General features: G+C 41.6%; 1 protein-coding gene across 1 annotated transcript in view; it reads left to right on the plus strand.

The window, feature by feature from the left end:
• Nucleotides 1-131: 131 nt before the first annotated feature.
• myo1d (myosin 1D) overlaps nt 132-14,970 on the plus strand; it is a 567,195-nt gene continuing 552,356 nt past the window's right edge. Inside the window, exon 1 of the mRNA XM_059955714.1 lies at nt 132-510. Coding sequence (XP_059811697.1) covers nt 416-510 — 95 coding nt within the window. The 5' untranslated portion in view covers nt 132-415. The remainder of the gene's footprint in view (nt 511-14,970) is intronic.

Raw genomic sequence — 14,970 nt, forward strand, 5'->3', positions numbered from 1 at the left:
CCTTCCTGCGCGTACGCGTGCCTGCCCATCTCAGCAGCCAGGATCGTGAGGGCGCGCGCGCTCCCTTCCAAACGTGAGCGCGCGCGCTGGTCCGCCCAACCGCCAGTGTCGTGTGCGCGTGTGACGTTTCGTCTAGCTCAGGTGAGGTGCGGCTCTGGAGAGTTCGCCCGAGGAAGGAATCTGCAAGAAGAGAGGAACGGAAATCGGTGGGGACGGGATTTTTTTTTTGGCGAACGTTCTAGTTTTGTTATTTTATATTGTGAGAAGGAAGGGGGAAAAAGACTACGTGGAGTTTTGGGAAACCTGTGAGGGGACTTTAAAGTCCAAGGAGCAGAGCGGCTGTCCAGGGTAAAGAAAGTCTCTTTCACTCTCTCCCCTTTGCCCGTCCGGCTGTGTGCCGACAGATAGAAGAACCATGGCGGAGCAAGAGAGCTTGGAGTTCGGCAAAGCAGACTTTGTTCTGATGGATACGATCAATATGTCAGAGTTCATGGCAAACCTGAAACTGAGGTGAGAACTTAATAGAGGTACTAGGAGGTGGAGGGATGCATGTGATAAAGTCCAAGTGACTAAATGAAAATTTCTAACCATTATGAGCGATTTAAGGATGTTTGTGTTTCAAACACGCACTAATAGTAAAAGGATGGGGATGGTCTGAGGACCTGGATAAAGGAGGAAAATACAAGAAAAGATTTACAAGTAAGTGAAGTAAAACTTAATACACTGCAGGTAATTCATGCTGTTGGCGATATCCTTTGGTTAAGATAACAGGGATTAAAATTTTGCTACGTTGCTTTCGATTGCATTCCTAACAAGGGTGTTTTGTGTCCTACAATGATACAAATATTGCTGTAATAAACGTGTCATTAATTCTACGATAGATCGCGCCCTCAATTTTAACAGGAAAAGTTGATCGGTATTGCTACAATTAGCTGAATGTGTTTCAAGTTTTCCCAAACTGTTCTCTAAAAGATACCTGCATGCGGGATTTATGTTTTATATTCACAAGACCCAAAGCATTTGTGTGATATCTGATCACCCTAAGCTCCTTCCATATATGTTTCAAAGTTCAAAGTACATTTATTATTAAAGTACTTGTGTCATTTTCTCGTGGGCATTCACAGTAAATACAAGAAACACAGCGGAATCAATGATAGACTGCACCCAACGGGATGGGCAAACAACGAATGCACAAAAACAACAATCTGTGCAAATACAAAAAGAAAGAAGAAAAAAGAATAATAAACAATAAATATCAAGAAAATGAGATGAAGAATCCTTGGGTTTGGGAACAGTTCAGTGATGGAGTGAGTGAAGTTATCCCATTTGGTTCAAGAACCTAATGGCTGAAGGTTAATAACTGTTCCTGAACCTGGTGGTGTGGGTCTTGAGGCTCCTCTATACCCCTCGTATGTTTTTGGGGGGAGGGGTGGATTGCAAGTTTTTTCTTTATAGGTAAAAAAAGCTTTAAGGGTTTAACGATTTTGGAAGTGTGAGGGAGGTGGATTCAAATGGAAATTAAACATTTTCAGGGCCATAGGGAGTGGAACTAACCAGTGGCTATTTTGGAGAACCAGGACAGTCTTCCTTGCATTGAATGGCAAGTTATATGATTTTATACAAAGTGTTTTGTGCGACAGCCTTGGCTCTTGAAACACAAGATCAAATATTAATACTTAATAATGAGGGTAATGGGGATAAATCAGAATGTATTGTAAGGCTGTGATGATTGAGAAGTGGTTCTGGTTCAAATTTGACTTAGAGTGGTGGCACAGATTATGACGTTTAATTTTCTTTGCAGACATACTGATCATCTTGTTGCCACACAAGTTTGATCATATCTATTCTGGTAGTCACATGCTTCTGTGTGGTTTTGTGTGAAGTGGCTTGGAGGGAAGAATTTGTCTGAATTTGGTACATTGTATAACAGCTGGTTGTTTGTAAGCCTTTATTAGCATTCCAAATGCATATTTTGAAAAATGCCCCTACCTTAATGGCAGAATGAATCTCAAGTTTATAGCTAAATTGTGGCAAGATGGACAAAATTGCTAAAAGTAATATTTACCTTCCGTTTATCCACTAAAGTCTGCTGCAGAAGTAGATGGGTCTCAGATTGGGAGACGGATCATAATCCACACTAATAGTATGCTGGAAGTTTGAGAGTGTCAGTGAGGCAGAAGTGAATGCAGATGCTATTACAATGGAGAAGCTGCTTGGGAAACTGAAAGGTTTGAAGGTAGATCCATTACCTGGACCAGATGCACCCCATGGTTAGAAACATAGAAAACCTACAGCACCATACAGGCCCTTCAGCACACAATGCTCTGCTGAACCTGTACTTACTTTAGAAATTACCTGGGGGTTACACATGACCTTCTATTTTTCTAAGCTCCATATCCAGGAGCCTCTTAAAAGATCCTATTGTATCTGCCTCCACCACAGTCGCCAGCAGCCCATTCCATGCACTCACCACTCTCTGCGTTTATATAAAAAAAAATCTTACCTCTGTACCTATTTCCAAGCACCTTAAAACTGTGCCCTCTCATGTTAGCCATTTCAGCCCTTGGAAAAAGCCTCTGACTATCCACACGATCAATGCCTCTCATCATCTTATACACCTATATCAGGTCACCTCTTATCCTCCGTCATTCCAAGGAGAAAAGGCCAAGTTCACTCAACCTATTCTCGTAAGACATGCTCCACAATCCAGGCAACATCCTTGTAAATCTCCTCTGCACCCTTTCTATGGTTTTCATATCCTTCCTATAGTGAGGTGACCAAAACTGAGCACAGTACTCCAAGTGGTGTCTGACCAGGGTTCCATACAGCTGTAACGTTACTTCTTGGCTCTTGAACTCAAACCCATGGTTGATGAAGGCCAATGCCCCATATGCCTTCTTAACCACAGAGTCAACCTGCCCAGCAGCTTTGAGTGTCCTATGGAGAAGGACCCCAAAATCTTTCTGATCCTCCACACTGCTAAGAGCCTTACTATTAATTCTGCCATCATACTTGACCTACCAGAATGAACCACTTCACATTTGTCTGGGTTGAACTCCATCTGCCACTTCTCAGCCCAGTTTTACATTCTATTGATGTCCCGCTGTAACCTCTGACAGCCTTCCATTCTATCCACAACACCCCAACCTTTGTGTCATCAGCAAATTTACTAACCCATCCCTCCACTTCCTCATCCAGGTCATTTATAAAAATCATGAAGAGAAGGGGTCCCAGAACAGCTTCCTGAGGCACACTACTGGTCACCAACCTCCATACAGAATATGACCCATCTACAGCCACTCTTTGCCTTCTGTGGGCAAGCCAATTCTGGATCCACAAAGCAATCTTCCCTTGGTTCCCATGCCTCCTTACTTTCTCAATAAGCCTTGCATGGGGTTCATTATCAAATGCCTTGCTGAAGTCCATATACACTACACCTACTGCTCTATCTTCATCAATGTGTTTAGTCACACCCTCAAAAAATTCAATCAGGCTCATGGGCTTTGACAAAGCCATGCTGACTATTCTTAATCATACTGTGCTTCTCCAAATGATCATATATCTTGCTTCTCAAGATCTTGTCCACCAACTTACCAACCACTGAAGTAATACTAACTGGTCTATAAGTTCCTGAGCTATTTCTACTCCGTTACTTAAATAAGGGAACAACATCTGCAACCCTCCACTGAAAATCATCCCTACAATTGCTAAGGTCCTTTTCCATAGTGAATACTGAAGCAAAGTATTCATTAAGAATCTCTGGTTCAATACATACTTTTCCACTGTCACACTTGATTGGTCCTATTCTCTCACATCTTATCCTCTTGCTCTTCACATACTTGTAGAATGCCTTGGGGTTTTCCTTAATAATCTCCGCCAAGGCCTTCTCGTGACCCTTCTGGCACTCCTAATTTCATTCTTAAGCTCCTTCCTGTTAGCCTTATAATTTTCTAGATCTCTGTCATTGCCTAGTTTTTTGAAAGTTCTGAAATTTGGAGGGGTATATTAGTAAAGATCTTTCAAAAATCACTAGATTTTGGAATGGTTCCAGAGGACTGGTAAATTGCAAATTTTACTCCACTCTTCAAGAAGTGAGAGGGACAAAAGAAGGGAAATTATAGGCCAGTTAACCTGACCAAGTGGTTGGAAAGATGTTGGACTCAGTGTTAAGAATGTGGTTTTGAGGTACTTGGAGGCACATGATAAAATAGGCCAAAGTCGTCATCATTTCCTCAAGGGAAAATCTTGTCTGACAAACCTGATGGATTTCTTTGATGAAATAGCAAGCAGGATAGACAAAACAGAATCTGTGGATGTTGTGTATCTGAATTTTCAGAAGGCCTTTGACAATACGCCACACATGAGGTTGCTTAACAAGATAAGAGCCCATGGTATTACAGGAAAGATGCTTACATGGATAGAACATTGGCTGATTGGCAGGAGGCAAAGAGTGGGAATAAAGGGAGATTTTTCTGATTGGCTGTCAGTGACTAGTGGTGTTCCACAGGGGTCAGTGTTGGGACCGCTTCTTTCTACATTGTATGTCAAGGATTTGGATGACTGAATTGATGGTTTTATGGCCAAGTTTGCAGGCAGTACAAGGATAGGTGGTGAGGAAGCAGGGATGCTGTAGAAGGACCTAGACAGACTAGGACAGGGGTCGGCAACCCGCGGCTCCGGAGCCGCATGCGTCTCTTTCACCTCTGTGCTGCGGCTCCCCGTGGTTTGTTAGTTTTTGAAATGTAATTCGAAATTTGAAGATCATGGTGACTTGTACAATCTAAATAAAATGTTGTGGAGACCCCATTTCCTGGCACATCCGAACCGGCTCACAATTAGCCACCGTTCCGGCTAAGGGAGATAACCTATGGGGGTTTGTGAGTATGTGTCTTTTGGAGCATCCGCGCCCACGGGGACAGGTTGAGGGAGGCTTTAAAGCAAGGCTGTTTAGTTCGAATAAAGTTATCTTTGACTGCAGTGTCATTATTTTAGCGCTGCGTGTAGCACACCGCTACAACGTGTTTTTTTATCGCTATTAATATACATCACCACTGCCAATGCCTGACACCCGCCAGTGCGCGCTTTCTTTTAATTCTTCGATCCAAGGTAGGCTACCTATGGAGTAACCTTCAACCCAACGTCTTTTTTTTTGGAGTTCAAAATGTTTTTGTTGCATGCAGAAATGTAATTTTGTTTTCTCTGCAGGAGTTCATCAATTTCATAAATGCAACACATTATAGTTTGTTTATGCATAGCATAAAGGCAAAAAAAACCGTTGTATGCAGTGTTATTTCATTTTAAATGTCAAACGGGTTTTGTGGCTCCCAGTGTTTTCTTTTCTGTGGGAAATGGGTCCATATTGGCTCTTTCAGTGGTAAACGTTGCCGACCCCTGGACTAGGAGAATGGTCGAAGTGGCAGATGGAATACAGTGTTGAGAAATGTATGGTCGTGCAGTTTTGTAGAAGTAATAAAAGCATGGGACTATTTTCTGAATGGGGGAAAAAATTCAAAAATCTGAGGTGCAAAGGGATTAGGGAATCCTCCTGCAGAATTTCCTAAAGGTTGAGTCAGTGGTAAGGAAGGCAAATTTAATGTTAACATTCATTTCAAGAGTACAAGAATATAAGAGCAAGGATGTAATGCTGAGGCTTTATAAGGCACGGGTGAGGCCTCACTTGGAGTATTGTGAGCAGTTTTGGGCCCCTTATTTAAGAAAGGATATGCTGGCATTGAGGAGGGCTCAGGGGAGGTTCCGGGAATGAAAAGCTTATCATGTGGAGTGATTAATGGCTCTGGGAATTATCTCACTGCAATTTAGAAGAGTGGCGGGGAAGGCAGGGAAGACCTCATTGAAACCTATCGAATGTTGAAAGGCCTAGATGGAGTGGATGTGAAGAGGATTGTTCCTATGGTGGGGTAGTCGAAGACTACAGGGCACAGCCTCAGAATGGAGAGGCATCCATTTAGAATGGAGATGAGGGGGGATTTCTTTTGCCAGAGGGTGGTGTGTCTGTGGAATTCATTGCCACATGCGGCTGTGGAGGCCAGGTCATTGGGTGTATTTAAGACGGAAGTTGAAAGGTTTTTGATCAGTCGGTGTAAAAAGTTACGTGGAGTAGGCACGAGGATGAGGTTGAGAGGGAAATGGATCAGCCATGATGAAATGGCAGAGCAGACTTGATGGGCCGAATGGCCCAATTCTTCTCCTGTGTCTTGTGGTCTTATGTCACTGGTACTTGTTCAAAGGCAAGTTATGTTTTCAGTTTTATTGGTTTCGAGAAAAAATGCTTTTGTGAATTGAAAATATTTAGCTAATCGTCCTGTGCTTTTGGTGGGGGGGGGGGGGGGGAGAGAGATCTTAGCTGTGCTTAATTTCATTGATACCTATTTTTCATATATGTTTATTTAATCAGATGGAGCCACTCGCCAGTACTGAGTAGGAGTCCTAGTTGGTTTTTCCTCTAGTTCTGGGGCAATTGAGTAATTTTATCGTATGCCTTGGATAATGTGTGAAATCAGCAACGATGTTGGATGAAACCAGGAGGCTCACATTTTTATGGTTCATGATCGATGGGTATTATTGGTCCAGCTACTTCAAAGATTCAGACAGCATAGATACAGGCTATTTGGATCACATTGTCCACATTGACCAGTTGTCACTCATCTGTATTAATGCCATCTTCTAGTACTTTGTCTGTGGCCTTCTATACCTTCTAAGTAATAAAATTCTGAGCTAGAAACTTCTTAAATACTAACAATGCCTTTGCTTCCATCATTTTCTCCGACAGTGTATTCTAGGTATTTGTCATTCTCTGGGTGAGAAAGCTTCCTCTCATATCCTTTTATATCTCTAACACTGTGACCTATAGTTTTATCTACTTCTGGGGAAAAGTTTGCTGCTGCCTGCCTTTTCTATTCCCCTCAGAATTTTATATAAAATATGTCCCCTCTGAATCTTCATAATTATGTCCCCTCTTAATCTTGGGTGAAATCATACCAAGAATCTTCTTGTAATTGAAATGCTCTATCTCAAGTGACCTCCTGGTGAATCTGTTCCACATCCTTTTTAATGCTATCCCATTCTTCTTATGATATAGTGATCAGAACTGCACAGTACTCTAGCTCAGGTCTGACCATTGTTTCATAAAATTGGAGCACAATCTCTTTGCTCTTGTTTTAATATCTAATTAAATAAGGGGCAGTATGTCACGAGCCATTTTAACCATATTATTCCCCCCTTGCTAGCACCTTCAAAAGTTTTGAGTTTGTACACCAGAAACACTCTGTTCCTTGATATTCCCCATGTTCTTAACATTTATTCCTGTTGCACATCCTAAACCCTTATTCCCAAATTGCTTCCCCTCATCTTTATCTGGATTAAACTCCATCTGCCATTTCTCACCCATTTCAGCAAGAAATGTAGCCTAAGCCTTGCCTCTGTGCTGTTAACATTACCAATCTTCATGTCATTTGTAAACCTATTGTTGATGCCTTCCACATCTACATTCGAGGTCTGATTATTTTGTTCATTTGGCATGAACTGCTCTTATTTCCTTCATTGTTCTCTACTGCATCCTCATCTGACATCTGTTCCATGCTAATAGAGATTAATATTGTAGAACCAAAGTTGTTAAGAGAAATTGACAAAGTTGAAAGAGAAGTGTTTGTGGAAAGAATTCTAGAACTTGCTTTGCATTTGCTTTTGAATTGTGTACTTTAATTTGGGTTGATTGCTGTTCTGAATCTCTAAATTGCACAAATTTAAAAAAGACTACATCATCTGAATGCTTGGTCAACATCACTGGTTTGTTTTGATTTGCTTCCAGGAAGTTTGAGCCATCAGTGCTAATCCCATGTGAGAATCTAGTAGACAGTTGTTTAAACTTGAGTAATGTGGGTGAGGTTGTGATTTGTTACTGGTGATAAACTTCAAAACCTTTTGTGTAGGATGTAACATGTAACTGTCAGAAATCTTTGAGCTGTTTTGTTAAATAACACTTTTGCTGCCTTTTGTAATAATCAAAAGTACTTAGAGCTATTTAAGGGGCTCCCTTGTCTATTCGTCCCCCCATCCCTTCCCACCGATCTCCCTCCTGGCACTTATCCTTGTAAGCGGAACAAGTGCTACACCTGCCCTTACACTTCCTCCCTTACCACCATTCAGGGCCCCAGACAGTCCTTCCAGGTGAGGCGACACTTCACCTGTGAGTCGGCTGGTGTGGTATACTGCTTCTGGTGCTCCCAGTGTGGCCTTTTATATATTGGTGGGACCCGACACAGACTGGGAGACTGTTCCGCTGAACGCCTACGTTCAGTTCGCCAGAGAAAGCAAGATCTCCCAGTGGCCACACATTTTAATTCCAAGATGAAGCCACACTCAGGTTGGAGGAACAATACCTTATATACCGGTTGGGTAGCCTTCAATCTGATGGCATGAACATTGACTTCTCTAACTTCCATTAATACCCCTCCTCCCCTTCTTACCCCATCCCTGATATATTTAGTTTTTACCTCTCCTTTTTTTTTTCTTCTCTTTCTGCCCATCACTCTGCTTGTTCTCCATCTTGCTCTGGTGCTTCCCCCCCCCCTTTCTTTCGCCTGAGGCCTCCTGTCTCAAGATCCTTTCCCTTCTCCAGCTCTGTATCCCCTTTGCCAATCACCTTTCAGCTTCACCCCACCCCCTCCGGTCTTCTATCATTTTGCATTTTCCCCTCCCCCTCCTACTTTCAAATCTCTTACTATCTTCACTTTCAGTTTGTCCTGATGAAGGATCTCAGCCTGAAACATCCTGGCCTGCTGCGTTCCACCAGCATTTTGTGTGTGTTGCTTGAATGTCCAGCATTTGCAGATTTCCTTGTGTTTTCTTCCAGGTTCGTCAGGATGGTTTAGGGCAGGGGTCAGCAACCTTTACCACTGAAAGAGCCACTTGGACCCGTTTCCCACAGAAAAGAAAACACTGGGAGCCGCAAAACCCGTTTGACATTTAAAATGAAATAACACTGCATACAACGTTTTGTTTTGCCTTTATGCTATGTATAAACAAACTATAATGTGTTGCATTTATGAAATTGATGAATTCCTGCAGAGAAAACGAAATTACATTTCTGCATGCCACAAAAACATTTTGAACTCCGAAAAAAAGACGTTGGGTTGAAGGTTACTTTTAAGTAAAATACTCAACGTCTATTTGAGTCCTTCTTGTATTTATGAAAAACGCCAAACTTAAATTTACAGCCAGCAGCAAACCAAAAATAACGTCAGCCAGCTGTCAACCTGAAAAATAAAAGGACTATTTCACTGAACAATGAAAACATATGAATATACGTAAAATAATAGGCAATTAAAATATTTATCATACTTGGTCAGGTTGAGTCACACCTGACAATGCAGTCGTATTCAGTAGGGATGGATCGATGCTTAGGGGAGTGACCATGAAGGATAATGTGTTTTTTTCCTCTCTGAACTCACAGAAGCATTTCCCAAACGATGTTTGCATTGCGATGATTGCAGAATGTAAATACTCCGAATTTATCATGTCGTGGCCTTGTTTGAACTCTCTCAAATTGGGGAAGTGAGACAATGTGCCTTTCTGTAAATCTCTGGCAAGCACTGTCAACTTGCGCTCGAATGCCAAAACATCCTCCAACATATGCAGGGCTGTACGTCCTTAGCCCTGAAGAGCTGTGTTCAGCGTGTTCAGGTGCGCTGTCATGTCTACCATGAAGTGTAGCTTTTCCAGCCACTCTGGCTGTTCCAGCTCAGGAAAGGTGAGCCCTTTGCTGCCCAGGAAAGTTTTCACTTCTTCCAGACACGCGACAAAGCGTTTCAGCACCTCCCCTCTGGACAGCCAGCAATAAAAACACGTTGTAGCGGTGTGCTACATGCAGTCAGTAAACTGCAGTCAAAGATAGCTTTATTCAAACTAAACAGCCTTGCTTTTAAGCCTCCCTCATCCCGCCACCCATGGGCGCGGATGCTGCAAAAGACACGTACTCACAAACCCCCGTAGGCTATCTCCCTTAGCCTGAACGCTGGCTAATTGTGAGCCGGTTCGGATGTGTCAGGAAATGGGTCGCCACAACATCTTATTTAGATTGTACAAGATCACCATAATCTTCAAATTTAGAATTACATTTCAAAAACTAACAAACTAACATAAAATACATTTTAATTAAATACTGACCAATTATTTCCCAAAGCAACAGGGAGCCGCAGCACAGACGTAAAAGAGCCACATGTGGCTCCGGAGCCACGGGTTGCCGACCCCCGGTTTAGGGGAACAGTGTAGATTGTTAGGAGTCAGGTTAGGATTTACGATGGATGAGTGAGGATAAAGAATCAGGAGCAGGAACCTGTCTTGGAGTCTAGGTTGGTATGTTCTACAGTCCAAAGTCAGCAATCTGGAAATTGGGTCAGATCAATAGGCGCTGAGGAGACGATTGATTCTCAGGTCGCCAAATACCGAGTTGGAGATCTGTGCAGACAGGAGTCCTGAGAGCTGGTAACCCTCCTACAACCCCCTGCCACCAGGATTGGAGGTCTGTGCAAGTGCAGAAGTCAAGGTCTGAGGTGCTCTGTGGTTGAAGGTTGATGATCCTGAAGGTTAGGTTGTTCAGAGTCCAAAGATCAAACCTATCATTGTTAAGTCTTGGGGTCAAGGACATAGTTGAAGTTCAGAGCTTGGCGAATCCGGAGGTAAAGGCTGAGTCCAGACCAGAGACCTGAGGAAGGTTGGAGCCCTGATGTCTGGGAGTACAGAGCTCGAGAACTGGAGGCCCAGAGGCAGCTTGTCCTGGGTTTGGGGGTGGGGGGGTGTGTGTGTGTGTGTGTGTGTGTGGTTAGAGAGAGAGAGGGGGTGGTGGACGGGCAGGTAGGAAACTGGTTTGTTTTCCTGTTGCTGTCTTGTTTTGTTGTACTGGTGTTCTGTGTTGTGTTGTTATTGTGGAACATGCTACGTTGCCGCTGGAAAGTATTGCGACACTGGAGCTGCCCTCAGGACATCTTTGGATGCAAACAATGCATTTTACTGTATGTTTCTATGTGCATGCGATGATTTTGAATCACATTTGTTTCTTTCAGGGAGGAATGATTAGCTTTCTTAACTGTGTTTGAGAGAGTTGTGATTGGTAGACAATGATTCTGGAGGGTTTTTTGCCCCAGTTTGTTTCAAATGAGACTTTTTGTGATTTGTTGTGAATATTGACAACTTGTAATGCTATCCTTGACTGAATGCTGGTGCAGCAGAAATCAGAATTCTAGAAACTAATGAACAGAGACAATTAAATCCCTTCATTGAATGTCTTCAGCTCTTGACAGCAGTGTTTGCATTCTCTGCCATCAATGATATTGCCAAACTCGAGACAAACTAGTCATATAGCACAGAAATGAACCAGTTAACCTACTGAGTACATGCTATCAATCAAAAATCTTTCAATGCTAATATTTTCCAGCACTTGACCTATGGATAGAGATCCTCACACTGTTCCTGGTGTGAATAATTCATTTCCATATTGAGTTTGTTGGGTTAAAGCTTAGCAAATGAAGAGATCAGGAAGCCCAGAAGCTACTTTTAGTTCACAAATACATGTTGATATAGAAATATAAAACTACAAGACCGTATTGATTTTAAGCAAGATGTTGCAAAGCTAGCAATGTGGTATTGCTGTACACTTCCATGGTTGAGATTTTTGTCAAATCAGAGAAGTGAAAATAGAAGTCATATTAAAAAGTCAGATATTGCTTTTGATTATATATTAAAGACTTTGGTGGTAGGGTGGATGAGTCCCTACTAAAGGAGGTGTAAGGTATTCCTTCCCTCTGCTAGCTTGCAGGTCACCCTTTGGCAAGGTGTGGATGGTTGTATGAGCAGCTGAGGCATATCCCAAGTCCTTGTTATGTGACCACTGACACCTGGTAAACAGTCTCTGAAGAGTATTGATAATGGCTGGGGTCACCCGTCTTGTAAAGACACTGCCCAGAAGAAGGCAATGACAAACCACTTCTGTAGAAAAATTTACCAAAAACAATCATGATCAAAGACTCTGATCACCCATGTCATATGACATGGCACATAATGAATGAAAATTAAAGACAAAAAAATTTGAATGTTGACTTCTGTTTATGAAAGCTTGAGTATGTGTAGCTTATTTTTCCTTTACACACATGGGGCATTGGAAAGATATGGTAAGCAAAAAATTAATGCACATAGTGCTAGATTAGTGGGTGGAGCAAAGCTACAAATGCAATATGCGACGTAGTTCTTGGTGGATGAGTTGAATTGTTTTATTGGACTATATGGAATTTGACCTGTAGAGTATTGTGACATTACCTTTGTAAATTGATTAGAGTCAATTTACCCATGCTAAAGCATAATGTTTGAGGAGTGTCTTGTGAACAATTTGCAAGTCGTATGGTAAAACATTTAAGAATATTCATGGTCAAACTACTATTGAAATTTGTATTGAAATTAAACTGAGGATATTACTAGAAAGAATAATTGAAATGGACATTTAGTCTTGTTTAATAATTTAAGAAACTTTTGAAGAGTGTGTGGTGAATAATGTGCTATATTAGTGGTCAGTCTGTATGGCTTGCATTGAAATCTTTCAAAGTTATTGGAAAAATAGTTGTCATAAGAATTGATCATTGTGGAAATCGTACAACAAAATACTTTTTGTGATAACTATTAAAAGAAACTAATTAGAGCACTTTGTATCTTTAAGCTGAACTGAAGGAATATAGAAGTTATAATCATTATATACTGAAACTGAACACTTGCAAAATGTAGTTGGACTGTCTTACAATGCATTATAGACTGAGCACCTAAATTGCTCTGTTTATAGAAGTGAATACCCCAAGTTGGTACTTATGGGGACCAAGCATGTCTTATCAATAATAAGTAACTGCTGCACATCCAGTTTGTTCAGAAAGCTGGAGATTTTAGTGAAAATTGTGACAAAGTTTGAATTGTATTTCCACTGAAGTTATGGAAATAAATCATAATGGCTCTCAGGCTTTAATGCAAATATCGAATGCATCAGAGAGGAAAAATATTTTTAGGTTTAAAAACACACCTGCTAGAGCTTTTAAAATAACTGAAATCTAGCATCTGAAATCATTCAACATTGTGTTTCTTGTTGATCCATCCCTCTTGGGCTTGAAGGGCTGTCATTTGTCTTTAAATGACTGTTTCTGTCAATTTTCATCTCTAATTTAGACTAATTGTTATAAGTTTGTTTGAATCACTGGAAGATAGTGAAAGAGACTTGGCCTGCCTAAGAGCAACAACTTATCTCACAAGTAGGAAATACTTAAAGACAATTGAAGCTAATATTTGATCTTCAGATTTATAAGGTTATAAAATGTTTAAACATGGCCCTTGTTTGTGTTCACTGTTGTACACAATTGTTACTGCTTGTTTCACTAGGTTAAATAAGCATTGAATCCTACCAAGAAAACTTTCAGGTGTTTTGAAGCATTTTGCAACTAGTAGGATTCAAAGTTCAAAATAAATTTATTATTAAAGTACCTATGTCACCATTTACCACCTTGAAATTCATTTTATTACAGGCTTATCAGTAGATACGAAGAAACATATTAGAATCAATGAAAAACTATACACAAAGACAAACAGCCAATGTGTAAAATAAGGCAAACTGTGCAAATACAAAAAAATAATTATTGAGAACAGGAGTTATAGACTCCTTGAAAGTGAGTCCATAGGTAGCAGAATTTGTTCAATGTTGAGGTGAGTGAAGTTGTCTACACTGGTTCAGAAGCTTGATGGTTTTAAGATAATGACTACTCTTGAACCAGGTGACGTGGGACTTGAGGCTCCTATACCCCTTTTCCCATGGTAGCAGCGAGAAGAGAGCCTGGCCTAGATGATGGATACTGCTTTCTTGTGGCAGCGCTCCTTGGAGATGTGCTCAATGGTAGGGAGGGCTTTTCTTGTGCTGGACTGCTGTATTCACTACTTTTGCAGGATTTTCTATTCCAGGGCAATGGTGTTTCCATACTAGGTCATGCTACAACCAGTCAATATACTCTCCACTGTGTATAGAAGTTTGCCAGAGTTTCAGATGAGATGCTGAATCTTCACAAACTGTGAAGAACGATGAGGGGCTGCACTGTTATCTTTGTAATGACCCTTATGTGCTGGTCCCAGGACAGATCCTCTGAAATGATAACACCAAAGAATTTAAGGTTACTGACCCTCTGTACCTCTGATCCTTGATGAGGACTCTCTTATGAACCTTTGGTTTCCTCCGTATGTAGTCAATGATCAGTTCTTCGGTTCTGCTGGTATTGGGTGAATGGTTGTTGTTGTGGTGCCACTCAGACAGATTTTAATCTCCCTCCTGTATGCTGATACATCACCACCTTTGATTTGGCTTATGTGGTGTCATTAGCAAACTTAGATATAGCATTGGAGCTGTACTTGGCCTCTATAACACACAAAATGCTGGAAGAACGCAGCAGGCTAAGCAGCATCTGTGGGGAAGAAAAGTACAGTCAAAGTTTTGGGCCAAGACCCTTTGGCAGGACTGGAAAGAAAAAGATGAGTAAATTTAAAAAAGATGGGGGAGGGAAGAGGGAAACATGAGGTGATAGGTGAAACCTGAAGGGGGAGGGATGAAGTAAATAGCTGGGAAGTTGGTGAAAGAGATACAGGACTGGAGAAGGTGGAGACTAATAGGTGAGGAAAGAAGGCAATGGAAGAAAGAAAGAGGGAGAGGAGTACCAGAGGGAGGTGACAGGCAGGCAAGGAGATGAGGTGAGAGGGAAAAGGGAATAGGGACTGATGAAGGAGAGGGTGGGGGGGCCCATTACTGGAAGTTCAAGAAATCGATGCTCATGCCATCAGGTTGAAGGCCACCTAGATAGAAAATAAGGAGTTGTTCCTCCAACCTGAGTATGGCCTTGTTACAACAGTAGAGGAGGCCATGGATTGACATATCAGAATGGG

Source organism: Hypanus sabinus, chromosome X1 (assembly GCF_030144855.1).
Source record: "Hypanus sabinus isolate sHypSab1 chromosome X1, sHypSab1.hap1, whole genome shotgun sequence".
NCBI lineage: Eukaryota > Metazoa > Chordata > Chondrichthyes > Myliobatiformes > Dasyatidae > Hypanus > Hypanus sabinus.